This window comes from Urocampus carinirostris, chromosome 4, assembly GCF_059441175.1.
Source record: "Urocampus carinirostris isolate Australia breed hairy pipefish chromosome 4, RoL_Ucar_1.0, whole genome shotgun sequence".
NCBI lineage: Eukaryota > Metazoa > Chordata > Actinopteri > Syngnathiformes > Syngnathidae > Urocampus > Urocampus carinirostris.
Window position 1 is genome coordinate 40384100 of NC_142352.1, and position 26217 is coordinate 40410316.

Below are 26217 nucleotides of genomic sequence, written 5' to 3' on the forward strand. Positions count from 1 at the left end.
AATGCTGGGATTTACAACACAAAAATGTGTATTCTAGTCACATGATCAGGGTCCCGTTCAGCCATTCCCACATTTCAACTGAGTTCAAAACTTCCAGAGGGCGTTTTTATTTGTGAGATTTCAGAAATTCCTACATTGTTTGTTGCTGTGAATGCCACACTCCTGTACAGTAGTTATTCTGTCGTTCCACAAGGCATTGCTAGCACTGTTAACAGCGCCAATACACGAACAGTATATTGACTTTTGGGTATGAACATACAGGATTTTGCTGGGATTTTGCACCAGCAAGTAAAGGTTTCTATTGCAAAAATGGCAACCTTTGAAAATGAAAATACTGTAGTTGTCTAGGACTGACTGATCTGGATTAAATAGTTAAATAACACATGCATGGCGGTTGAGTGGTTAGCACGTCTGTGGCACAGTTCTGAGGTCATGGGTTCAAATGCAGGTACCAACCTTACTGTGCGGAGTTTGCATGTTCTCCCCGTGCTAGCATGGGGTCCTCCGGCACTCCAGTTTCCTTCCACATTCCAAAAACATGCATGTCAGGTTAATTGGCCGGTCCAAATTGTCCCTAGGTGTGAATGAGCGAGCGAATTGTCCTTGTGTGCCCTGCGACTGGATGGCAACCAGTTCAAGGTGTCCCTTGCCCACTGCCCGAAGATAGCTGGGATGGGCTCCAGCACCACCGCGACCCTACTGAGGATAAGCGGTGCAGGAAATGGATGGATAAGAGCTGCAGAAGCTAAGTGGTTAGCACGTCTGGCCCACATTTTGGAGGATCCAGATTCAATTCCAGCTACTAGCCTCCCTTTGCAGAGTTTGTATGTCCTCCCCGTGCATATGTGGGTTTCCTCCAGGCACTCTGATTTCCTCCCACATTCCATAAACATGGCGCATCCAAATTGTCCCGAGGTGTGAGTGATGGTGTCAGTGGTTCATAATTGTGTATATATATATATATATATATATATATATATATATATATATATATATATACATATAATTTTTTTGAGAGCGAGAGTCACACCATATATTTTACGACAAAATCAAACAAAACCGCCAAAATCTAATTTTTTTGCGCATTTCATTTCACTGTGTGACCTTCGATGAGATCATCAAATTAGGAAATGATAATGCCAGAGCCTGTGTCCCATATCAATATCAATATACCACTTCAAATTCGTCTCTCTCCCACAGTTACTTGCGTGGAGGATCATTTTGACCATCATTTTTGTCAAACAACGGGTTCAAAACAAGGTGCAAGCAAAGTTCTCTTGTAAAAATGTCACAAAATACTGTAAATGAGATGTACAGTATTTACTTTTGCCGCAGGAGGCGCTGGGTGAATGGGAGAAGGGAGTGCACTGTGTTTATAGCTCTATCTATTGCTACCGCTTACCCAATCAAATTGCTTTGGGTGGTTTGCTGGCGTTTTGGGGTGTTTACAGTTTGAAATGTGGGCTTTCATTATGAAGTGTCTCAAAAGTGAACACGTTGTTTAATGAGCTTCAAATGATTCCTTAGTGGCATAAAGCCAAAACAGAGTTGTTTGTGTGACACCTAGACAGTAGACTGCAGTTGAAACATGTCCTATACTTAGCGTGGTCGGTCGGTCGGTGGATTAGATGAATCCCTTAACCACTAGGGTCATCGAGGCACCATTTCCTGTGGTATGTCTTGGGCAAGTACCGGACCAAATCATATGTTAACATAGTAGTGTCCCGGCTTCGCTTGTGCAAATTTGGCTGTGCACGTACGATGATTAGAATGGTGCAGAAAATAACCGCCAGATGTACTCAAAGCTTCCCGATCCCTGGTTCAGGGTATTCCCTGCCCATTCTCTGAAGTCAGCTGAGATGGGCTCCAGCACCCCCCTGTGACCGCAGTGAGGATAAGCGAGTCAGAGCGGGTTTAGTAACAGAAATAAATGTTTATTCGTATTAATCGTTTTTTTAATTTATCTTTTATCAAGCAGATGGGAATACAAAAGTAGTTTGGCGTCAACTGTGTGCTTCAGAGTTGTAATAAGTCCATTCACCACTCATTGGGAGACAAGTTTTAGTTTGTATAGTATACAATGTAAGTGAACCATATAATTTCAGAGCATAAGAATGAAATCTTATGTTCATTTTTAAAGCACTTTTCAGACAGTGAAATGCAACTCAGTGTTATATTAAACAATTCATGCACAATGACATTCTGGACTCATACTATTATTTTTTTTTTTTAAACTGAAATACCATGTGGACTAACAAATGTTTCCATTATGGAAGCAGGGTACGTTATTTTACCAAATAAACTTGTGAAATTTTGTTTTGATGCCAGTTCATTGTGAAATAAAGTTATTAAAGATTGCTGTATACTTTATTTCGTCTGTTTTTAAAATGAAAAACTTTTTGGAGGAATGATCCGACATCGTGTTAGGGAAGTTTATGCTGCAACCCTTGTTTGCTTTTGCACTACACTTAAACTGGACATGAAAATAAATCTGAAGCTTTTTAAGATTTGTTCACCAGCCCCCAAATTGTACCAAGAGTTTGGTTTACTGCCACTCAAAGTCATCATTTTGGCAAAAACGGGGAAGATGTCTCATCTCATCTCATTAGCCGTACCGCTTATCCTCATTAGGGTCGCGGGGGGGCTGGAGCCCATCCCAGCCATCTCCGGGCAGTGGGCAGGGGACACCCTGAACTGGTTGCCAGCCAATCGCAGGGCACCCAGGGACAGACAACTCATTCGCTCATTCACACCTAGGGACAATTTGGACCGGCCAATCCACCTGAAATGCATGTTTGTGGAACGTGGGAGGAAACCGGAGTGCCCGGAGGAAACCCACGCAAGCACGGGGAGAACATACAAACTCCGCACAGGAAGTCTGGAGCTGGATTTGAACCCACGACAGGTTCCCATGACATGAACTGTGCCGCACAAGCGCTAACCACTGCGCCGCCGTGCTGCCCCGGGGAGGATGTGTCTTCGCCAATTTTAAACAATCATTGTTTTGTCACCAACAATAGTATGTGATCGTTTTTAAAAATGCGCATAACCAAACCTGCACTCTTGCTACCACTTTATACATTTTTCTCTGATTTCAAACGATAAAATGTCACAAACGCCTATTTGTCCTCAAAAGGAGGATTTTTTTTTAAATTCGGTTCTAAATAAAGTAGAGGAACTTATTCATAAAACCAACAAGACTATGAATGTTTAATTGGGAATATCTTCAGTTAACATATAATTCTTTTAATTTGCTGAAAAATGTCAAACTTCAGCAGTGCTTCCAAATGTATTTTAATGACAAAACTGTCAGTCCAAAAATAAAAAATGTTGGAATATAAAATTGTCTTATCATGCACTTTTGATGCTGAAATACCAAGTATTTTGAGATGAGTAACATGTAAGCGTGAACAATGACATTACAGTATTTACATCACTTGCACACAAAACGCTTTACAATGTTAACAACTTAATTCATATAACGAACAGAACGAAAGTGAAAAAGGTGAAAGGGGGCTGATGTGACGGTTTAATCACTTTTAGGGCAAAAATGGGTCGGATTATTGTCATCAAAGAGTTCAACCTTATACTTGAGTGAAGGTTTTAACATCAGCTATTGTGTTAAAAATTATAGAAAACGCTGAAAAATACTGTATTTATTGATCAGGCACAGCAATTTCAAATTGATTAATGTTTGATCTTTTATACTATTTTATGCAAATTTTATTTCAACCCTATTAAAAAAAAGGTTTATATTTACTGTCTCAAGTTCCCATTTATAGTTTGACTAGTGAGGTCAAAAAGTTCATCCCTTAAAGCGGTTAACCGGCAATATTTCCGTACATGTTTGCTGGATACATCAAGATTTTGATTCCCTCATGAACTCCAAATATCCCTTCACCGCTTTCACTAATATGAAAGTTGGTCAAACTTGCAGCGCTACGCAGACATTAACTGTAAAGCAGTTAAAGATAATGACTGAGACTATGAAGGGATGTTTAAGCATTTATTCGATTGTCCGTGCACTAAAAACACAATTCGCCAAAGCATTTCTTGAACTATACATGTCGCTTATGGACAAATAGTATGCACCTAATGTGTTAAACTAGTAAAACACTAGACCCAACTGACAGGTAGGTGGTGTATGTGTTATGTATGCACTAGTAGTAGCCTCCTGAAACCGAAGCACCAAAAGTTATTAGTAGTTTTTCACTAGTATGCGATGGTTTGTTTTTGGCTACCCACTTTGGCATGCTTGGATATCAACATGATAAGTGAGGCAAAATTTTGCACAAGTTAACAGAGAGCAGTTAGGAAAAACGCATACAGCCATTCAACTAGCTAACTGAATTGTCTGATCTGCGAGGACAAAGAGCGTACTAGCATATTGACATTTAAAGGCAATCCCAATTCTTAAACATGCGTAAAGAAATAGTACATGTTTTTGCATAAAATTGATATGTTTATTTGGTATATTCCAATTATTTTCTGAAAATAATTGGACATGTCTCGTCTTTGAGCTGTGACGTCATCGGGTAGCACTAGCACCCTAGCAAGCCAGTGTTTATTGGTTAAACATGTCAAGAGTATTTTTTAGCAAAGTTTTGGTAGTTTTTGTGGAGAATGCTTAGGCATTGTGTCACAGGTGGATGCAATAATGCTGCAACAAAGGGCAAGCAGCCAAAAAGGGGCAAGCTGGTGAAAACAACACACAGAGAGCAACCAACAGGGGACGAACCAAGACCGATCAACAATAGGCAACCCGGCGCATCGGCAGAAAAACAAGAGGCTGCCCGACCAAAAAAATATGCAGCCAGGCTAACCTGGAACCAACAACAAAAAGGGGCAATGGCTATGGTGACAAACGCAAACCTAACCAGGAATAAACAAACCAAGAAACACTGCAAAACCAGCGGCAATGCAAGGCTTGACGATCAAAGAAACACATGATGAGCAGCCAGGCTAGCCAGGAACCAACAACGAAAATGAGCAAAGGCCATAAAACACGAAGGGACATAGCAAAATCAACACTAATGCTAGGCTAGCCGGCCAAACAACACAAGTTGGTCAGCCAAGGAGTGCCAAACAGAGCAAACGGGAAAGTCCTCGGCAACCCCGCTAACGGAGAGCGAGCCAGACAACTTATATAAATTCAATACACGGGTTGAAAAACACTAACGAAAAGCCACAATCAGTTATGTCCCAGCAGACATGAGCAGTATGCAATTGCTTTTCACTACAACCGCAGTCAATTCATGTTTATTTTGTATAGCCCTTTATCACAAGGAGTCTCAAAGGGCTGCAACAGACCACAGATTTTTGCAAACTACAGACTATTTAAGTTTACTCTTAAATGTGTTAATGGGGAATTGTCTTTCAATTAAAAAAATATGCTATGTGAAACTACAATTTATACATTCATAATTGGTTTTCAGTTATGCATTGATGATTTCATAAATATATGACTGAGTTAAGGTGATTCCAATAAGTTTTGTAGTCAATTGTGAAATAGCAGTCTGTTTCAAAGCTGGCCTCACTTGTTGTTTTAATGGGTTTTGCCGTTTTGAAAGTTCCTTCAATGTCACCAGCTCCATGGCAAACAAGCCAGATAGGTCAACTTTGAGACGTTGTTTTTAGTTCAAAGGCATGTGGACTACTTTGCATCATATATACATAATTGTGGGGAGCAACACATGTTCAAATCCTAGTTGGAAAAAAAAACTGTTTGGGAATACCTTTAATCGACTGTTGAATGAAACGCTCGAACGGTTTTCCATATGACACTACTAGTTAATACACAACTACAACAGGACATGTTTATCCACAACCAGGTCTATGAAAATCAGCATTGTAGATATTGAAAATACATTTAGTACAAAGACTCAGTCCCCATCAAGTTCGTCTCTAGCTAGATTTTCTTGTTGGCGTTTAGAGGCACCGGTTGGCCACCCAGTAGCCGGTCCCTCTCCCGCACTTCCTCCTGCAGCTTGGCCTCCATCACCCGGAGCTGGCGAATGGTCGCCTTCATCTCCTTCATTTTCACCTCCATGAGGGCGATGATGTCCCGCTGCTCGTTGAGTTTGCGCAGCAGCTCGGTGGACGTGGTGCCAGTGGTCAGTGAGTACGAGTGGTCCAAGGGGCTGCTGGTGACGCTGAGGTACTGCACGACCGTCTGCTGCGGCTCCGCCGAAGAGTGCCCATCAGGGGCGGCACCGGCGGGGAGTTCGGTGGAAGCGCTTACGGGCGCCACTGTTGCCACGGGCAGTCGTGCTGTGCCCAGGTACTCTCCGTTTTGGCCGATCTGCACCACCGTGATGCTGTCCTCGTTGGCCTCGCCACCCGTGTTTGCGTCGCCGCCCTCGGCAGTGTTGCCCAGCACGGTGTTGATGACGACCCCGGTTGTGGCTCCGGCAGGGGCGGCAGCAGCAGCGGCAGCAGCAGCCGCGGTGGCCAGCTTCTTACCTCTGCCCCGGCGACTCCTGCGCTCGTTGACGCCTCTCAGCGGGAAAAGCGACGGCACTCGGATGCTGTATGTTTTCCTGCCGCCCACGAAGTGGACGCTGCAAACCCGGTGTCCCGTGGTGGGCTGGAAGGTGCTGAAACAGCCGCTGACGCCGGCCCGTGAGATGTTCCTCAGCCACAGCTCACGGAGCGTGGTGTCCTTTGGAAATGTGTAGAAGCGCAAGTCCCGGTCGCGATGCGAATTGCTATAACAGCCGGGTACACAGCAAGTGAATCCGGGCATGTTAACGCCGAAGCTCGTAGCCCTCAAAGTCGATCTGCACGTCCAATTTCGACGCTTTTAATGCACTTTTCTTTATTGTGTGCGCTATCTTCTTGAGCGGCCTGGAGCCGGAACTACACGTCCCACAACGCTAACAACTTCCTGTTTATTATCCGACGAACGTGGCGACTTCTCTGCTCTCCCGGCCTTTAAAGTCTCGCGATTATAACCGAGCTACGAGAAAATAAAGCATACGCATGTCATTTACCCGAGGTTGAAGTAATATCATAAAATAACAATTTTAGTTATTCCTTTTCAAAAGAACGTCAACACTACAGCCCGCCATTAAGGACGCAAACTCCCAGAATGCTCTGCGCCACACGGCTACCGATGACCAACAGAACTACTGCCACTGCTGGTCACATCGTGCCATTACATACAATTGTTATTTGCGCTTACAAAGAGGTCGGCTTTGAGATGAACTTCAACTTTAAAGGCAAGTGTGTAATATTTAGTGCCTCCTAGTTGTACAAAAACTTTCATTCGATTAAAAAACATTAATTTGAATTCCAGGCACTATCTGCTTCACGGCCAGAAACTAACGGTGCGTTGTGGTTTATGTCCCCCTCGGATGGGTCTGGCCTTGATGCGGCGAGGGGGCTTGCGTGTTCCAGTGACCCTGGAGAGCGATACCGTCGGGAGCTTGCTCCTGGTAGGGTCACCCATGGCGGGCCGGTCTCCGGGGTAGGTTCCAGACAAACAAAGACCCCAGCGTGTCGGTACGCTGTGAGGTGGCAGCCCCACCAACCGACTATCCTGCGGAGGGCTAACAACTCACCCAGGAGAAACACACTTTGTTACGAAACTGACCAGAGAAAGAAGCCGGACTGACCAACACGGTAACGGACCCCAGCCTGCCCCCGACCAACGAGTACGGATCGATCTTCGTCATAAGACCCGTGTCGCCACCTGGAATGTCCAGACACTCCTTCGCCCCGGAGCTGCCACCCTGCTGTCCCGAGAGCTCTGTCGCTATAACATCACCATGGCAGGGCTCTGTGAAGTACGATGGCAAGGCAATGGTGAAACAACAGCTGGCAACCATTGCTACATCTGGAGTGGCCCCGAGAGTCGGACCGGCCTTTACGGTGTGGCTCTTGCCATTCCAAAAGCCCTCCGGAGGTCCCTCATCAGCTGGACACCAATAAGTGACAGACTACTGTCTGCTCGATTCCTCCACCATCACGGCAAGATGACAGTGATCGTCGCCTACGCCCCCACCGATGTCGCTGATGAGGATGCGAAGGACGCGTTCTTTGACCAACTCCACCAGGCTGTCAACCAAGCCCCACCACACGACGTCACCATCATCCTCACTGATGCCAACGCCACTCTATCCAGCATTGATCGGTCCCCCGGCTCACCTGTCGGCACCACCTTCGTTGACAGCACAACAAACGACAATGGCAACCGCCTCCTCCTCCTCTGCCACCAAAACAACCTTTGTGTTGCTGACACCTGGTTTCCCCGGAAATGCATCCATCACTGGACGTGGTACAGCCCAGATGGCAGAACCAGGAAGGGATTGGACCACATCCTGATATCACGACGCTGGAAGTCGTTTGTAACCAACTGCCGGGTGTTCAGAGGAGCACAGCTTGGCAACACAGACCATCGTCTGCTGGTGGCCCAGCTCAAGCTAAAGCTCCGAGCCAACCAGCACAAGACTCTGCCTCGCCCCGACTCCTCCCGACTCAGCGACCCCAACATCGCCAGAGACTTCAGTTGCTCCATCCGCCGCTCTCTTGATACCCTGGCTCCTGACAAGCTGACAGACTGGGCGGCCTTCAAGGAAAGTGTCCTCCAGTCTGCTCACAATGTCCTCGGACGCCCGCGATCCTCCCCGAGAAAGCCCTGGATATCAGAGAGGACACTAAACATCATAGACCAGCGGCGTGAGGCCCGACTCCGAGGCGACCTCACAGAGTATCGGAGACTGAATCGCCTGCGCAATGTGGCCATTGCTGAAGATAGGGAGAGGTTTTGGCAGGCAGAAGCCCAACAGCTTGAGTCCGCGGCCAACAACAACAACATGAGCCGCGTATTCAGTCTACTACGCCAAGCCCGTAGCGGCCCACACATAAAGACAGCCCTGGTAAAGGACTCAGACGGCAACCTCATCATGACAGAAGCCAACTGCCTCGAGCGCTGGAAGGAGCACTTTAGCCTCCTCTTGCAGCACAGCACCATCCCGGCTGATCCCACCCTCCTACGGGCTGCGAGCACAGCACCTCCTAACGACACCTGCTGCACAGACCCCGTAACACCCGAGGAAGTGAGAGCTGCTCTGAAGAAGCTGAACACCAAGAAAGCCCCCGGCATCTGTGCCATTACCGGCGAGATGCTCAAGGCCGGCGGTGATGGCATGGTGGAGTGGCTAACCCGCCTATTCAACCAGGTGTGGGAATCGGAGCAGCTGCCCACCGACTGGACCAGAGGAGTCATCTTGCCCTTCTGGAAATGCAAGGGCGACAGGCTTGTCTGTGGAAACCACAGAGGCATAACCTTACTCTCCATCCCGGGCAAGGTCTTTACCAGGATCTTGCTCAGCCGTGCCCTTCCAGCAATCAGAAGCTGCCGCCGTCCCCAGCAGGCTGGCTTTATGCCCAACCGCTCCACAACGGACCACATCTCTGCCGTCCGTTTGCTGATAGAAAAGACCCGTGAATTCCGTAAAGATCGCCATCTATATATCGGATTCATTGATCTGAAGGCCGCCTTTGACACCGTCTGCCACTCTTCACTGTGGAACATCCTCCAAGCTCTCAGAGCACCACCCAAGATCATAGCCCTGTTCAAGCTGCTCTACAGCAACACAGAGAGCTGTGTCCGTATCAACGGCATTGACTCCGACTGGTTTGCTATCTCCAGCGGCGTTCGCCAAGGCTGTGTGGCTGCTCCCGACCTTTTTAATTGCATCATCGACCATCTGATGTTCAGGGTTAGTGAGCGCATCCCCGGAGTGTCTTTCGGCAACTACCACCTGACTGACCTGGAGTATGCTGACGACACCATCATTCTCAGCACTTCCTACAGCCAGCTGAGAGACGCTCTGGGCATTTACAGCGAAGAGGCAGCGCGGCTTGGCCTGCAAGTGAGTTGGACGAAAACCAAGTTCATGTATGTCGGTGATGGACCAGATCCACCTCCCATCCAAATTGGTAGCGACATCGTAGAGCCTGTCAAGAGCTTTGTATATCTGGGGTCCATGGTGACAGACAATGGGGACCTAAAACCAGAGATTCTCCGCAGAAGAGCCCTGGCAGCATCTGCTCTGCAGTCTCTCTGGAAACCACTCTGGCGGCACCAGACCATCGCACGCAAGACGAAGCTCCGCATTTACAACCTCGCCGTACTCCCTATCCTGCTTTATGGCTCAGAAACATGGCCCCTGAACGACACCCTGGCCACAAGAATCGATGGTTTTGATAGCAGGGCTCTCAGAACCATCGAGAACATCAGGTGGCCCCAGCGAGTCTCCAATAAAGAGCTCAGAGCCCGCACGTGCCAGCCCCAAGCATCTTCCTTGGTCGCACAACGCCGCACCCGCTGGTTTGGCCATGTCCTTCGTCTACCACCAGACCATCCGACACGAGCCATTCTCCAGTTTGACCCAAAGGCCGCAGGCTGGAGACGACCACGAGGGAAACCCCGCACTCGATGGCTCGACGTCGTTGCGGGCGACCTCCAACAACACGGAGTTGCCGTAGAGGATGCAGAACAGCTGGCACAAGACCGCCAGCATTGGAAAAACCTGGTTCATCTGGTCGGCTCAACGCACAGGGACGGGACCCCCCGACCTTCGCTGGAGCAATAAGTAAGTAAGTAAGTGTGGTTTATGAACTGCGTACCTGATCGCAGCAAGGCTTTAGGGCTAGGACCTTAGCTTGGCCTTTTGGCTGAGAGTAAGTGTCCCGGCTCCTAGGCTTTGTAGCGTATTAAGAACTGACCGATAACGGATAATGGATAATGAATAACGAAGATAGATCAATAACCCTTAAAAACCCCCACTAACACATGAACTACCATACCAATGTTTATTTTTATAAAAAAATATCAAAAGGTTGAGAAAATTATATTTACTTTACATCACGGGTGTCAAACTCATTTTACCCTGGGGGCACTCGATACAACAAACATTCTATCGGTGGCCGGACTTGTAGATCAGAGAAAAAGAAAAAGAGAGAGAAAGAAATAAGAGAAAGACAGGGAGAGAAAAAGAGAGTGGGTGAGATAAATAATGGGAGGAAGAGATACAGAGAAAAAAGAGAGAATGTGAGAAACAAAAGGGATAAAATAGAAATAGTGAGAGAGGGGAACGAAATAGAGGGAAAGAAACCCAAAGAGTAAAAGAAAGAGAGAATGAGAGAAAAGAGAAGGAGACTATGGAATGCTCTCCCCCTGAGATCCGATCTGCAACCTCAGTGGAAATGTTTAAATCTAAGCTTAAAACACACTTCTACTCTATAGCATATGAATAACCTATACTTTTCGTGGACAATATCTCTGTATTATTTGTGATTGCAACATCCTTTGCCGTCTGGTAATAATAATAATAATAATAATAATTTCCTTTGTATTGTCATTCTTTGTAACAATGTACACAGAACGAAATGTCGATACACCTGACCCGTTGTAGCGAGCCGATGCAGCCGCAGCCAACAGAGGGCGCCGCCATTTTACCAATGTTATAAGTCTTAGGTCCTGGAAGGGGGATGCTACATGTGCGGTCCCTTCTCAAGGTTTCTTGATTTTCCTCATGTTGAGGTTGTTGAGTTTTGCCTTGCGCTCATGTTGGTTCCAGATCAGGGGATGATGTAATGATAGTCTGAAAAATAGTCTGTGTAATAACCTGTGCAGCCCTTTGAGACTCTTTGTGATTAAGGGCTATACAAATAAAAATGACTTGACTTGACCTGAGACAAAGAGAGAGGGGGAGAAAGAGAGAATGGGAAAGCAAGAGAGAAAGAGAGAAATGATAGAGAAAAGGAAAAAAGGAAGAGAGAGCAAAAGAAGGTAAAAAGACAGAGAAAGAAAGAGAATAAGAGAGACAGATAGAGTTAAAGAGAGAGATAGAGCGTAAGAAAAGAGAGAGAGAGAGAGAGAGAGGGAGGGAGAGAGATAGAGAGAGAGCAAACAGGTACAGCGTTTGTGAGAGGCACCTGGCTTTGTCAACATCAAGTGGACGTATTTCAACCTGCAGCTCGTTTTTCTTTGCGCCTGATCCGGCCCGCGGGCCGCCTGTTTGACACCCATGTTTTACGTAGTGGAATTCCCGCCATGTTAGTCTGGCATCTCACTGCTACGCTGTGCTCTTGGCCTTGGTTTCGCATTAGACAATACAGTGCCATTTAGTGGTCAAATCTTACACACTGGGGCTTTAATGCGACAGTGTGTACTGTATTATTTTGAGCTTCTTAATGATTTAATAAAAAAATATTCAATACAAAAAACATTGTTTTAAAAAATGGGCAAAGTTACATGAACTATCAAATAAATGTGCATTTTCTAAAATATTTGTAGGTTGAGAAATATATTTTCATTTTACACATGATTCCCACCAAAAGGGACCTGACATAACTGTCTGTCATCTTAATGCTACTGGTTTCCAAAAACCTCACAAAAGGCTGTGCAAAAAAAAAAACCGAGTAGAAAAATGGTGCAGTTTGGTCACTTTGAGTCTCAGTAGTTTGTGTTTTTCTACACGATACAGCAACATTTAGTGGGCAATTGATACAGGGTTTTTCAACTGGAGGGTTGGGACCCAAAAGTGGGTCGCGGACCAGTTTTGTGTGGGCCGGGGGCCTTAACCCTGGCAACATAATGCTAGAGAGAAAAACGCCCATTCCAGCTGAGTTCAGACAGCGGGCAGGGGACATCCAGAACTGGTTGCCAGCCAGCCGCAAAGCATAAGCGAGCTAAACGGCTTCTTGGGGCCCTGAGTGGTTAACTTTTTTGGTTCCAACATTGTCCCTATTGTCACTTTGGGTGTTCACTCAAAAATACTTCTACAGAAATACAACAAAAATACACAATAACTACCAAACTAAATATTAAATATAGTCCTTAAAAACCAGGACCTCATATATTATTCTGCTTTCATTCTGAAAATAAAAAATAGCATAGAATTACTACAAAAATACTACTACAGTAATACTATATTACAAAATACTATTACAGAATTATTTGCTCCAAAAAGACTACAAAAGACAAGTACAGTATAAAAACACGAAAGAAAAAATGACAAAAATACTACTATGGAAATACGACAAAAAAAATCTTTAAAAATACTACCAAAATATTTCTTTGGAAATATATCAATTATACTTCCACTGAAAAATTAAAAAACACCAATCCACGATACTTTAATATAAAAAAAACTACTAGAGAAATATTACTACAAAAATACTACAACAGAAGGTTTTCAACAGAAATACTACAAATTACACCCAAAGCAATACTACAAAAATTATCCTATGGAAATGTCACATTAATAGTACAAAAATAAAACTACAGTAACACTGTACTTAAATAAATACTACAAAAATACTACAGATATACAAAAAATCATTCTTATATGGAAATAGTACAAAATACAACAGAGATAATACAATCTGTAATAATACAAAAATGCTATGAAATATTACAGATATACAACAAAAATGTACTTTTGAAATACAGCCAAAGTACTACAGTACAAAGTACTAAAAACTACTAAAGAAATACTACATAAAAAGTACTTCCGAAATACTCAAAAAATAGTACGAAAAAAAGCTACAGTAAACACTACAAAAAAAAAACACAGAACTTAAAAAAATACGACTTCAGAAATACTGAAAAATAAAAACCTACAGTAATACTTCAAAACTAAATAACTAACGAAGTGTTTAAAACAAGGATCTAATGTACTATTTTGCTCAAATTGTGCTCGTTTCAAAACCAATTTGATGAAACTAATCTATTTAAAAAGAAGTACATGTCACATGTGGCACCCGACTACAAATAGTTGCCCACCCCTGGAGTAGAACATGGAATGAGTACGTATGGAAATCAAGAAGTAATAGGGGGCCCAAAATCTAATTTTGCCTAGGGCCACATGAAGGCTTGGACTAGTCCTGCACAGGGCACCCAGAGACATACAACCATTCATTTGGTGTATTACATATAAGATGACTTAAAAGCAGGAATTTAACCTGACATGCATGTTTTTGGAATGTGGACTTGAACCCCGCAGTGTGGGGCTGCGTGCTAACCACCTAACCACCTCGGGGTGACATGCATTAAATCTGTCTGCCAACTTGCATACCTGTCAACCTGTACGTTTTTGCTGTACAGAGTAAGTTTATCATACATTTTAAGATGTGTACAACGTACAAGAAAATCTGTATGGAAAAACGCAAATTTGTCAATTATGCGTACCATCCGGTATAAACCGACTATCACGAAACGGCAAATCAGGTCAAACGCGGTAGCCTCTATCTCGGTATCGGTTTTTTTTTCCGTTGCAAACGAAGCGAGCGGTTTGATGCTACTGTGCACATGCGTCTGCCACCTCAGATTTCATGTGGTAGTTTGTGTAGTGAAAGGAAGTCCGTCTCTTTTTAGAGAACCGGCTTTTTCGGCTCAAATCATTAAAGAGAGCCGACTCTCATACGGCTCACTTGCTTTGATGCATTATATTACGAATTATTATGTTGTACAAAGAAGTTAAGAAAAAAAGGAAGTATAAAAGGAGAAATTGAAAAAAGACAGGTTTGTGGTTATCCTTTTAATCAGTATATTACCAACAATAATTTAATGCAGAAAATGAATTAATAATTTGAATAAGAAAATGTATTATTTTACTTAATTACATTTGCATGTATTTTTCCCTTCTACAGTGAAGGTCCAAGCTACTTAATTTTTGAACTTTTTTTTATAATAAACTTCATTCATGTCGAGCAACTCAGTATCTCACAACAAAATGTTAATTAACAATATGTATGATATAACGAAACACATGTACAATATAACATGTTAAACTACATAAATAAACACGTTTGAAAAAAAATAAAGTGGAAGATTTTTTGGGATTTTGTAAGGGAAAATACGACAGTTTGTAAGGGCATGGAGCCCTGGAGGTTGACAGGTCACTTGCCAGGTAGATATTTCAGTTAACATTCTCAGACGACAGCATTGAAAAATATATTGTGAATAACTTTATTTTATCAATGATACAATATAGTCTACGTTAAAAGCAATTTATTAGCGCGGGTGACTTTGGAATAGGTTTTTATAACGTGCGGGGATCCAACAGTGGCTAACAATGACAGAACCAAAGTGAGGAAATCTGGGTTATATCGCTGTTCGTAAACAAATGACTTTTTCTTCTGTCATTAAATAAATTAACCTTGTTTGTCATTTACAATTTTAATGTAAACGTTTCTGAAAAGGCTAGGGTTTTGTAGTCCTGCTCGCAATTTCCTACCCATAGGCATCTTCTCCTATTTTAACATCTCTGGTTAAGGACAATCTCCCATCGTGCACACTGTACAGTCAGTCAGTATACTGAAGTTACCACTAGCAACTGAGGAACGCCCGGCTGATCACTTGACGCTGTCGTTGAGGAACTCGGCGATACAAATACTGTAGGTATCAAATGTTATGTACCAGTCCATACATTATATGCATTAACATGCTAACAGAGGGAAAATTCCGCCTTAGCACTCCCGTCTCAACTTTTATCGTGCGTTGTTTGTCGCGGCTAACTTTGTTAGCCAGCCAACATGCTAGCAAACCTTATCTCAATGTTTACTGTCTCTTCTGTGTATGTCGCTTGTCTTACCAATTGTTAATAATTCTTCTTTTTTTACCATGTTCACTTATAACTAATATTTTAGACTTGGACAGTCCACTTGAAGAGTATATAGTGTCACAAGTAGCAGCACAAACAGCTAGCTTAATATATATATTTTAAATACAACCTGGTTTTCCCCTGAGCGCAACCAAATTGAAGCCGTTTATATAGATAGTTTCAAGTAAGCCTTCCCAGAAGAATAATATTGTTGCCCTGTGCTCCCATCATAATGTAGAATTCTCAAACTGACCTAGAAAAAAACCTTGGGCCAACAGAATCGACATTTAATTTATCAAATGTTTTTAAGCATTTAGAGCCATGTACAGCTTATATTGTTTTGTAAATGAATAGTAAGGAATATATGCTGTCAGTCTGCTTATAAAAATCTCTGAGCTATTACCGTGAGATGTTTTTACTCATATCAGCCTGCAGATAAATCGACGTATTTGCTTATATTGCTTGTTTATCCGATGAAATGCATGGGGTGCATGATATCCTGATGAGGTGCCATATATTTTAATGTAGATGTCTGATTTGGTGACTAATCGTCCCTCGAGGTTATAACAAATTCAAGATTTCACTTCTTTTTTTTTCAAGGTGAAGCTCCCAATATCAGAAAGGATACTGACAGATCGGTGAATTTTCAATCGGGATGCTTTAGCATCATCATCATGATTTCACCTTAAGGCTTCAGCAGGCAGCGCCGTCATGCTGCCGGGAGTTGGCGTGTTCGGGACAGGAAGCACAGCCCGAGTGCTGGTCCCAATGCTGAAAGCTGAGGGCTTTGAGGTCCATGCGCTCTGGGGGAGGAGCGAAGAGGAAGCAGGCAGCCTGGCAAAGGAGCTCAGTATCCCATTTCACACAAGTCGGTCTGATGATGTTCTGCTACATCAAGACGTTGACCTTGTTTGTGTCTATATTCCACCCTCAATGACGCGACAGATTGCTGTCAAAGCACTGGGTAAGAGGTCAGAAACGCACACAATACGATAAACTTTTTGGACAGTAGATTTCCAGCCTGGGTTGAGGAGTAGTGCTAGCACTGGTTGCAATCCCATAACGGAATGAGAAATCAACATCCAGAAAATCATCATCCTCAATACTGAGTAGCACCATCCAGTTGCAAATGGAATTCCTGAGTGTTGACCTTAACTTCCTTTAATAGTGGCAACTTCCTGGCGAAGTGTATCCCACCCACCATAGAAGTCTAAAGCTCTGAAGCCTGTGTGTCGACAACACATTTTATGTAATAGGAAGTTTTACATTTTGCTACTGCAAATCATTTCATATGACCAATTGAAAGGATGAGATACCCCCAAAATTTGAATCTTGCTTACATCATCAATCATACAAATTGATTACGATTGTAAACAAAATGAAAATAAAACATTTGTAATCTCATTCAAAGACCAGAATCCCCAAATATTCATAGAAAGTTCTGTCTGGACGTTTTTTTTCTTTCCATCTCTCAATAATGTTCCATATGTTCAAAATCTATGTACTTATTTAGCATTAAATATTTCAAATGAGCTTCACTGGATAAAGGCTATTTACTTATCATGCGCATCTCTGAAAAAAACAAATTCACATTAAAATGTTCCCACGGTTGTCAAACCCAGCCGGTCTCACTAAACTTGTCGTAGGTTGTAGGGCAAGAATGTGCTGAAATTATTAGACAAGTGATAAGAGAAAAACACCAATTTGCTAGTAATTGGTAATTAATAAAAACCAACATTTCCATGAGAATGATTTAGCTGATATTGTCTCCTTTAACATATCTTATTTTATGCGGAAAAAAACTGCCACATGATGGCCTCTGTATACCTACAAATAAGTAGTTAGTATGTATTGTAAAAATCTAGATCTTATATCCCCCTTACAGTATTTTGCCACTTGTGCATAAGCTTTTAATTATCAGCACCAACTAATAGTTTCAAATAGAAGTCTTAAATTCCTTCTTACAATTTTATAATTTAGTAGATTTTTTAAATTGCGAAGTAATTATCTTTAAGCCCAATGTTGAATTAGAATTTTGCCTCGTAATATTAGTCACACCTTTTTATATACATGGTTAATAGAAAAACTTCACTGTCACCCTGTAAATTGTTCTCTGCAGTATTTTATCGCATTACTAAACCTTGGCGCACTCCTGGCACCACCCACGTGCGGAATTTAGTGTAGACGTATTTGGCTGCAGAATGCCAACGGCGCGTCCTACCGGACAACTGATGCTGTGAGCTGCACTGTTTTTAGCTATGCTTAAAGTATATTTTCCGATCATGTGAGCATTCAAAAAATCGGCTATCACAAAGTCACATAGCGATTACGAAGACAAGCACATGTGATTTGAATGTTTTTACAATTAACTCCAATAGAATATACTGTCGCCTTAAGAATGAGCGCCAAGGCTGGATTCCAGTAGTGACAAGAACTTATAGGACATGCTCTTGAAATCCTCATTGGTGTTACGTTATTGCTTGAGCTCATCAATAAAAACGAAGTGTTTATCTTCCATGAATCAGTGAATTTGTAACAGATCATATTTCCTCTATTCGCTGAAAAAAAATGCAAAAGAGGGCCGTGTCACATTAAATGTGAGCCCTATGTTTGACAGCACCAGTGCTGTTGTGATTGGTGGTTAACGCAGCATTTGCTTGTCATCGTTCCTCAAGAACGAAAAGAAAGTCATTGTTTTGTATTTAGAGCGCATGCATCAAGCTTCTGTTTTCCTCCGTCCCCCGCACGCTTATAGAATTTGGCAACCAAGCGCCAAAATTGTCAAACCATTGACATTGCACCATTTTCTGCAAAAAATGCTTGCGCTCACTTGACTCCTAAAGCAAAATGCTGATCACTAGTGGTGTCGCACGTGGTTTGCGTCGGGAGTGCACTAGTGTCAGACAAATAATTTTCCTTTTTTTTCCCGCTTGCAGGCATAGGTAAGAATGTCGTCAGTGAAAAAGCTGCGACCGCTGTGGATTCCTTTCAAATGGTCAATGCAGCCAGGTATTACCCCCAGCTGCTAAGTCTCATGGGTAATACACTACGTTTCCTTCCCACATTTGCGGCAATGCGTCAGCTGCTGGTCGAAGGATACGTGGGTGAAGTGCAGGTATGTGATGTGCGCGTGTACGGTCCCAGCCTTCTGGACCAGTCGTACGGCTGGACCTGCGAGGACCTGATGGGAGGTGGAGGCCTTCACACGGTGGGCTCGGCCATCATCGACCTTTTAAGTTACCTCACCGGGACGCGGGCTCAACGCGTTCACGGCCTGCTGCGCACTTTTGTGCAGCAAAACGACACCATCAGAGGCATCCGCCGAGTCACCAGCGACGACTTTTGTTTCTTTCAAATGTTGATGGGGCCGTGCTCGGCAGGGGCGTGCTGCACTGTGACGCTGAACTTCAACATGCCCGGTTCCTTTTTTCATGAGGTGATGGTGGTGGGATCCATGGGGAGATTGGTGGCCAGGGGGACGGAACTTTACGGTCAGCGCAACGGAGGCAAACGCGAGGAGCTGTTGCTCGGCGATTGTGGACCGGATGCGAAAGATGTGCCTTTGCCCCACCTGCTAGGGTTGGGTGCTATGGTCAAGGCCTTGAGACAGTCCTTCCAGGCTCACAAGGAGCGCAGATTGTGGGCGCAAGGGCCAGTTGCCATGGCACCTACCTTTGAGGACGGCTTGTATGTACAAACAGTTGTTGAGGCCATAAAGAGGTCCAGCTGCAGTGGTGAGTGGGAGTCTGTTGAGATAATGAGTAAGGAGCCCGATTCAAACCACAACCTGTGCGAGGCTCTGCAGAGAAATAAGAACTAATTATCAATCTATGAGAGGCTGTTTAAGAAGTAAATCATACTTGCTTTTACATATGAATAATACTCTCACACTCACAACTAAAACTTTATACAGACATGGTCATACCCATGCACAAACACCATCATACACTCTCATACTAATCTCTCTTACACATATTAAGATACCTCATACACACACTACAATACTATTTCACGCATACTACTATATTCTCATACACACCCTGCTATACTCCCGAACACACAACTATAGACTTACACACACACTACTATACTCTTACACTATTATACTCTCTCTTACACTAGTCTTCTTTCTCACACACCCTTAAAATTGTTATTACTATAGGGTTTTTTCCTCGTACTCTAATGATCACCTTGCCTCTCAGTGTTATTTTTTGTGGCTACTTTTGGCAACCAAGTCAATTCAAACTGATCTCTGTATATAGGTTTTACAGTTCGACTTCAAACTGGAGTTGTTTCTATTTTAGTAGTATGTGTGAGAGAGTACAGTAGTATCTGTGTGACAGAATAGTAGTAGGCTTTTCTTAGAGTAAAGTAATGTGTTAGAGAGTATAGTACTAAGTGTGAGAGAGTATAATAATGTGCGTAAGAACGTATAGTAGTGTGTGTATAAGAGTAGAGTGGTATATATGAGCGAGGAGAGTACTGTGTATGAGTAAATATAGTAGTGTTTGTGCATGTCTGTATGAGAGTTTAGCTGTAAATGTGTGCGAGTATGTTATGTGTTACGATTTACTTCTCAAGCGGCCTCTCATATCAAACACTACTCACTTTCGTAAGTCTGGCATATGATATTGGGCTTACAGGAGACAAATTCAGGACGGATCCAAATTTCTCCACAACTTTTACAGGTGAAATAATTTTGAATCTATTTCGAGAACACCTTCAGTGGCTTTTGCACAACTTTATTTTCTTAAAGCCCTGTCGGATAAATGGACAGGATACTCTTGCTTGATTCCTACAGCCACATACATAGTATCAGAATAGTGGGAGAAAAGAATTCCCTTAAAAATAACTTAGATTGTGTAGTTTTGGACAAATTGTGAAGACACATGTTGCCAAAAGGGTCATTTTGAATATACCATGAAGCCATAGGATGAGCTTCACCTAAATTTGTCAGAGAACAAAAACGGGGACAGTTCCACGCGTACATTAAAGTCGATAACGTTTTTTTGTAGGTCAGATGAAGTTCACCTGTAAAGGTTCTTGTATGTTGGGTTGATCCCAGTGTTTTCAGTAAATGCCCAATATCTCAACTCTGTGGTAAAAGGGCTACTTTCTACTACAAAATGTTCGCTGTACAAGAGCCTGTTTTTTTTTTTGTTGTTTCTGTTTCAACTTGCGCTGCAGTTTACATAACTTGACTACTTTCAAATTTTTTCCCGACCTGTTGTTTGCTTGAAAAAATATGAGGGTCTCGCTTTTCACTATTTAGTTTCAAAATAAAAGCTTTTTTTCATTGTTTTTTAGAGATATACCTGTACACCCTTAAAATACTTGGGCTGAAAATAATTAGTTTTTCCCCATTTGTTGTTCACATGGTTTATTTAAAAAATAGTAATTTACCACCATGTCCATTGACACCTTTTTGGAAAGCGTTGACAAATATTTGTTTGTGACACTGGCAGAACTCTACTGATGGTCTGTTGACAGGGCTTAGCTTTTTGGAGACAGATATTTATAAGCAGAATAATTTGTACAAAACATGTAATCTGTTTTGAATGTATTCGTTAATTTTAATCCTACTTAAGAAAACATAAGTGTAAAGACCTCTAAAGTTTTAATTTCATATGTGTGATTTTTTTTAATGTCCATATGTTCTGTATCTGATTGATTTGTACCCTAAGTCAAAGTGAGTCAAATCCACCAGAGAGAGATTGTCTCTAAGCAATTGTCAGTCTGTTTCACAAAGCCACGATCGTTTTAGCTGTAGTTGAGATTCATGTTTTACCACGGAAACTGCATGCTTGAAAATTTCCTAGGTATATAAACTGTGGTTTAAAAAAAATATTTGGTTGCATTAAAATAACTGTTACGCTGATGTTTACTCTAAAGAAGAAGCCAAGTAGCTTAGAATATGTGCAGGTCATCATTTTTCATGCTTTAATTGGATCTTGTACCATTTGAAACAAGCCTCATCAAATACACCAAGGTGCCACATTTTACTAATCATTGTTGAGTTTTCTTAGTCACGTATTTGGGGCGAAACTCTGTTTTTTACGTCTGTTGTCTTTTTAAAATGTTTTTTGTTGGGTGGAAAAATGTATCAACTGATTCCTTAAAACACAATGTAATTGAACCATTAGACCTATTCTAACTAATATGTAACTATTAATGGACTTGCATCTTTCTTGCATAATATTAACATGTTTTATGTTTGATGTCACCCTTTTCCAACCTCCTCAGGCTCCAAAAATACATTTTGACCTAACCCTACCAACAATGTATCACACTACATGAAATACACTGAATCTGCTAATAGCATGGTGCAGTCTTTTGAAACTATATGAAAGACCGACATTCCAGGCATTGGTTATCTTATAGTATCTTTTTTTTTTTTTTTTTGCACTGATACTGTAAAAGTATTTAACACACGGTGCGCTTTTGCTACTAGCTGCCAAACTGCAACGTTAATTTAAAAATTGTAAAAGAACTGTTTTTATTTAAGTCTTGGTGTGGAAAATAATTTCTTGTTTACTCTGTTCCCTTACGTCAGTCTGTGAATGTTTGTAAAAGCTGTAATATTTATTACTTTGTTTTGTTTAAGGTTTTGAGGGGGGTGTTTTTTTTTTTTTTTAATTCGATATCATGCCTCTCTTAGCACAGTGTGCTGTGTTTGAGTCAGTGAACTGCTTAAATGACGGAACTTTAATAAATGAAGTTGCACTCATTCAAATATCGTCACTTCTTTTTCGTTCCTGTCAAGTGGTGTAATGAGTCAGTAAGTTGAAACTCTTGAAATCAAAGTCATAGTTTATCACATGTACTGAACGTTATTCATTACAACTGAATTAGAGGTGAGATCTTGGACCCTAACCCGGGCATAAAATGTCAAGTCATGTTTATTTGTATAGCCCTGAATCACAAGGAGTCTCAAAGGGCTGCACAGATTATTGCAAACTACAGACTATTATGACACCATCTGATCGAATCTCAGGGGGCAGAGCATTCCACAACACCAGGGACTGAAGGGAGAACGCTTTCTAACCTGCGGTTCTCTTCTTGGCTCTTGGCATCACAAGTAGACCAGCATTTTCAGAGCGAAGGCTCCGGATCGGAACATAGGGGAAATTAAATCTGGAAGATATGAGGGAGTAAGTCCATGCATGATTTTGTATAATACCAACAGAACCATAAAATCACATCTTAAGCGCTAACTGAGCCAATCCAGATTAGCTAAAATCGGGGGAATGTGATCAAACTTTATTGTCTTAGTCACAAGCCTCGCTGCAGCATTTTTGTTAGGTTTAAGTCCCCAACATTTTTAATAAAACGCTCTGAAATAAAAGAAGACATAGAGAATCGGTCATTTAGAATTGGTTATTTTATTAATCATTATCATGAGAGCGGCGGAGACCAGGCTGTTACAAATCTCCTCCTCGCTCTGAACAAGTCCCCGAACCCTCCCCTCTAATATTAAGGTTCTTGGAGAAAAACAACTTGAGTTATGGCATGCACAGGTCAGGGTGCACCCACTAGAATGTGAAAGAGACAGAAACAAAAAAACAACTCATGGCCATGAAGAACAGCTTACGGCTGAAAACTATACAAAAAGGGCTGAGAACACTTATAACATATTAATGTCAACTGTAGGATAAATATATGTATATAACTCCAACAATTTTGTACCAACTGCAGGCTATGGATTTTGGAATTGGAGACCAGAGAGTAGTGCATTACTGTAATCGAGACGGGAGGTAACAAATGCATGATTAATAATCTCTGGACTGGGACAGCATAGGGCAAATTTTAGCAATGTTGCAAAGATAGAAAAATGCTGTTCTAGTAATATTCTTTACGTGTGTTTGGATGGACAGATTTGGGTCAAATGTAACATTTACATTTTTGACTGAGTCACTCTGGGTGATATTAAATTTGTCAATATTCAGACCAGTCTTTAAGAACAAGTCACAGCATTAGATGGACCGATAATTAGCATTCGGTCTTTTGAGAGTTAAGGCGCAAGAAGCTGAGTGACATCCATCTTTTTATCTCAGTTAGGCAGGCCTCCAAATTTCCACAGTTTAGTGGGGCAGATTTCTTCATCGGAAGATATAGTTGAGTGTCATCTGCATAGCAATTGAAACTGATATTATACCTGCAAATAATATCACCTAATGCACGCAAATGCTGAAAATAAGGGGGCCAAGTACTGAACCCTGTGGAACACCACAGGTAACACTAAAGGGCTCAGATGTCATTTCACCACATTTAACATAATGCGTCCTATCTGGGAGGTAGGATCTGAACCATAAAAGGATGGTTCCAGAGAGACCAATCCATTTTTCCAAGCGGTCTAGTAAAATATTATGGTCCACAGTGTCAAAGGCAGCACTAAGGTCCAGCAGCAGCAACAGAGATGAGGCGCCGGAGTCCATTGCAAGTAGAAGATCATTGGTTACCTTAACCAGGGCTGTCTCAGTATAGTGACTTGCCCTAAATCTTGATTGCATAGATTCCAAAAGATTATTCTCAGATATAAAATCATTCAGCTGTTGTGCCACAACTTTTTCAAGTACTTTAGAAAGAAACGGTAGGTTTGACAAAGGGTCTGTACTTACATAAGTTTTCTAGGTCAAGGTTGGGTTGTTTTATGTGTAGGTTTAAGGACTGCGGACTTAAAAGCCGCTGGAACCACAGCTGAGGAGAGTGATTTGTTGATAATAATTTGAACTGAAGGTCCAGGGATCCCGAAAAGTCCTTTGACTCACTTACGGGTTCACTGATTAAACAGGCAAATAGTCGGTTTGGCCTTACTCAACACCTGTCTAAGCCTGACAGATCACTAAATCGGGGAAAAAAACCCGACAGCCACCATGTCGCCCATCATGGCCAGGTTATCTCAAACCATACTCATACCTATCTGGAAGGGACAAGAACATAGCAGTAAGATCAGACCTATACAAGCGCTGGTTACTTCCATCTTCCTCTACGCTTGCAAGACATGGACTCTCACAGAATAGCTGGAAAAGAAAATCCAGGCCAAGGAAATGCGATGCTACAGGAAACTTCTAGGCATCAGCTACTTTGCCCATGTGACACACAAAACAGTGTGCAACACCATCAGAGGGCACATTGGAATGTTGTAAACTGTGCGCAGATGAAAACTTCAGTGGTATGGTCATGTCACAAGATCATCAGGACTGGCCAAGATACTTCTCTAGGTGAGGCCCAAGAGCGCAGGTGAAGAGGAAGATCATAGAAGGACTGTGCCGACAACATCAAGGAATGGACTGGTGCCAATTTTGCCACGACTCGAGAACAGCCCACAGACCGTCAACATTGGAGAAGGCTGTACTGAGTTGCGTCCTCATTGGTGCTCCAACGACCCATGCAGTTAGAGGATATGCGAACCGAAAACCTACACACCAAAGAACTTTTTCATACTGCTGCATTTCAGACTTCAAACTTTGCATTAAAGTATTTTCTATATCAACAACATGAGAGACACAATCGTAAAGTGTTATGAAATTATTTCTACATTTTATATTTACAATTAAAAAAAAAAGTTTTGGCCAACTCTTCTCTCATTTCTGCCTACTGACTCCAGACCTCCCCTGCTGATTTCTGATTGATCCAATGTCAACTTAAATGACAGTGCACAAGTGTGTTATTACATCTCCATTTAAATGAACCGGCTCTGTGATGGGCTCAGAGGATTGTGAAAGGAGACATTGGAGAACAGATAGCCTTTCTTATATATATAGCATTACCAAAGAACACACCAGGTGGGTCAGAGATAAAGTTATGGTAAAGTTCAAAGCAGGAATGTGATACAAGACGATTTCGCAACATTTTCAAATCTCTCGGAGCACTGTGTAAGAAATAATATTAAACTGGAGAGGGCATGAAACCACTCCAAACCTACCCTGACCTGGCCGTCTCTTAACCTGCAGCCCAAACAATGAGAAAACTAGTCAGAGAAGCAACCAAGAGACCCATGATCACCTTGGATGACCTGCAGGCATAAACAGCTGAGATGGGACTATCTGTGCATAAGACAGCTACTAGTCCTACTTTGCATACATCTGCTCTTTATGGAAAAATGGCAAGAAGAAAGCCATTTCTGAAAGAATACCATAAAAATGCCCATTTTCCGTTAGCAAGAAATCGTAGAATGTGGAACAAGGTGCAGATGAGACCTAAATTTAACTTTTTGTCTGAATGCAAAGTGTTACCTTACGTTTGGCATAAGCGTAACACTGCACATCACCCTGAAAACACCATCCCCACTGTCAAACATAAGGATGGCAGCATCATTCTCTGGGGTTGCTTTTCTTCAGCAGGGGCTGGGAAGATCGTAAGAGTTTATGCAAAGATAGATGGAGCCAAAAAAGGGGTAATTCTGGCAGAGAGTCTGTTTGAGTCTTCAAGAAAAATGAAAATGGGGTACAGGATCACCTTCCAACAGGGCAACGGCCCTAAACATAGAAAAAATGTGGAATGGAATGGTTTAAAACTAACATTATAAAGGCGATTGAATGCCCAATCTAAAGTCCAGACATCAAACCTATAGATCGTTTGAGGAAAGATCTGAAAAATG

At 42.3% G+C, this 26217-nt stretch overlaps 2 protein-coding genes across 2 annotated transcripts; one reads left to right on the forward strand and one right to left on the reverse strand.

The window, feature by feature from the left end:
• Window positions 1-3993: 3993 nt before the first annotated feature.
• thap11 (THAP domain containing 11) lies at window positions 3994-7085 on the reverse strand. The gene has a single exon (XM_088334552.1). The coding sequence runs from the start codon at window positions 6743-6745 to the stop codon at window positions 5909-5911; it is 837 nt and encodes a 278-aa protein (XP_088190678.1). The 5' UTR covers window positions 6746-7085; the 3' UTR covers window positions 3994-5908.
• Window positions 7086-15321: 8236 nt separating this feature from the next.
• On the forward strand, window positions 15322-22344 carry gfod2 (glucose-fructose oxidoreductase domain containing 2). The gene is made up of 3 exons (XM_088334553.1): window positions 15322-15411; window positions 16218-16581; window positions 18554-22344. The coding sequence occupies exons 2-3, from the start codon at window positions 16329-16331 to the stop codon at window positions 19435-19437; spliced, it is 1137 nt and encodes a 378-aa protein (XP_088190679.1). The 5' UTR covers window positions 15322-15411; window positions 16218-16328; the 3' UTR covers window positions 19438-22344.
• Window positions 22345-26217: the final 3873 nt, after the last annotated feature.

Excerpts from the sequence above, each read along its gene's own strand:
- gfod2 (XM_088334553.1), top strand. The coding sequence starts at position 16,329 with ATGCTGCCGGGAGTTGGCGTGTTCGGGACAGGAAGCACAGCCCGAGTG. Across the intron at positions 16,582-18,553 it reads GATTGCTGTCAAAGCACTGG|GCATAGGTAAGAATGTCGTC; the intron begins GTAAGAGGTCAG and ends TCCCGCTTGCAG.
- thap11 (XM_088334552.1), bottom strand. The coding sequence starts at position 6,745 with ATGCCCGGATTCACTTGCTGTGTACCCGGCTGTTATAGCAATTCGCAT.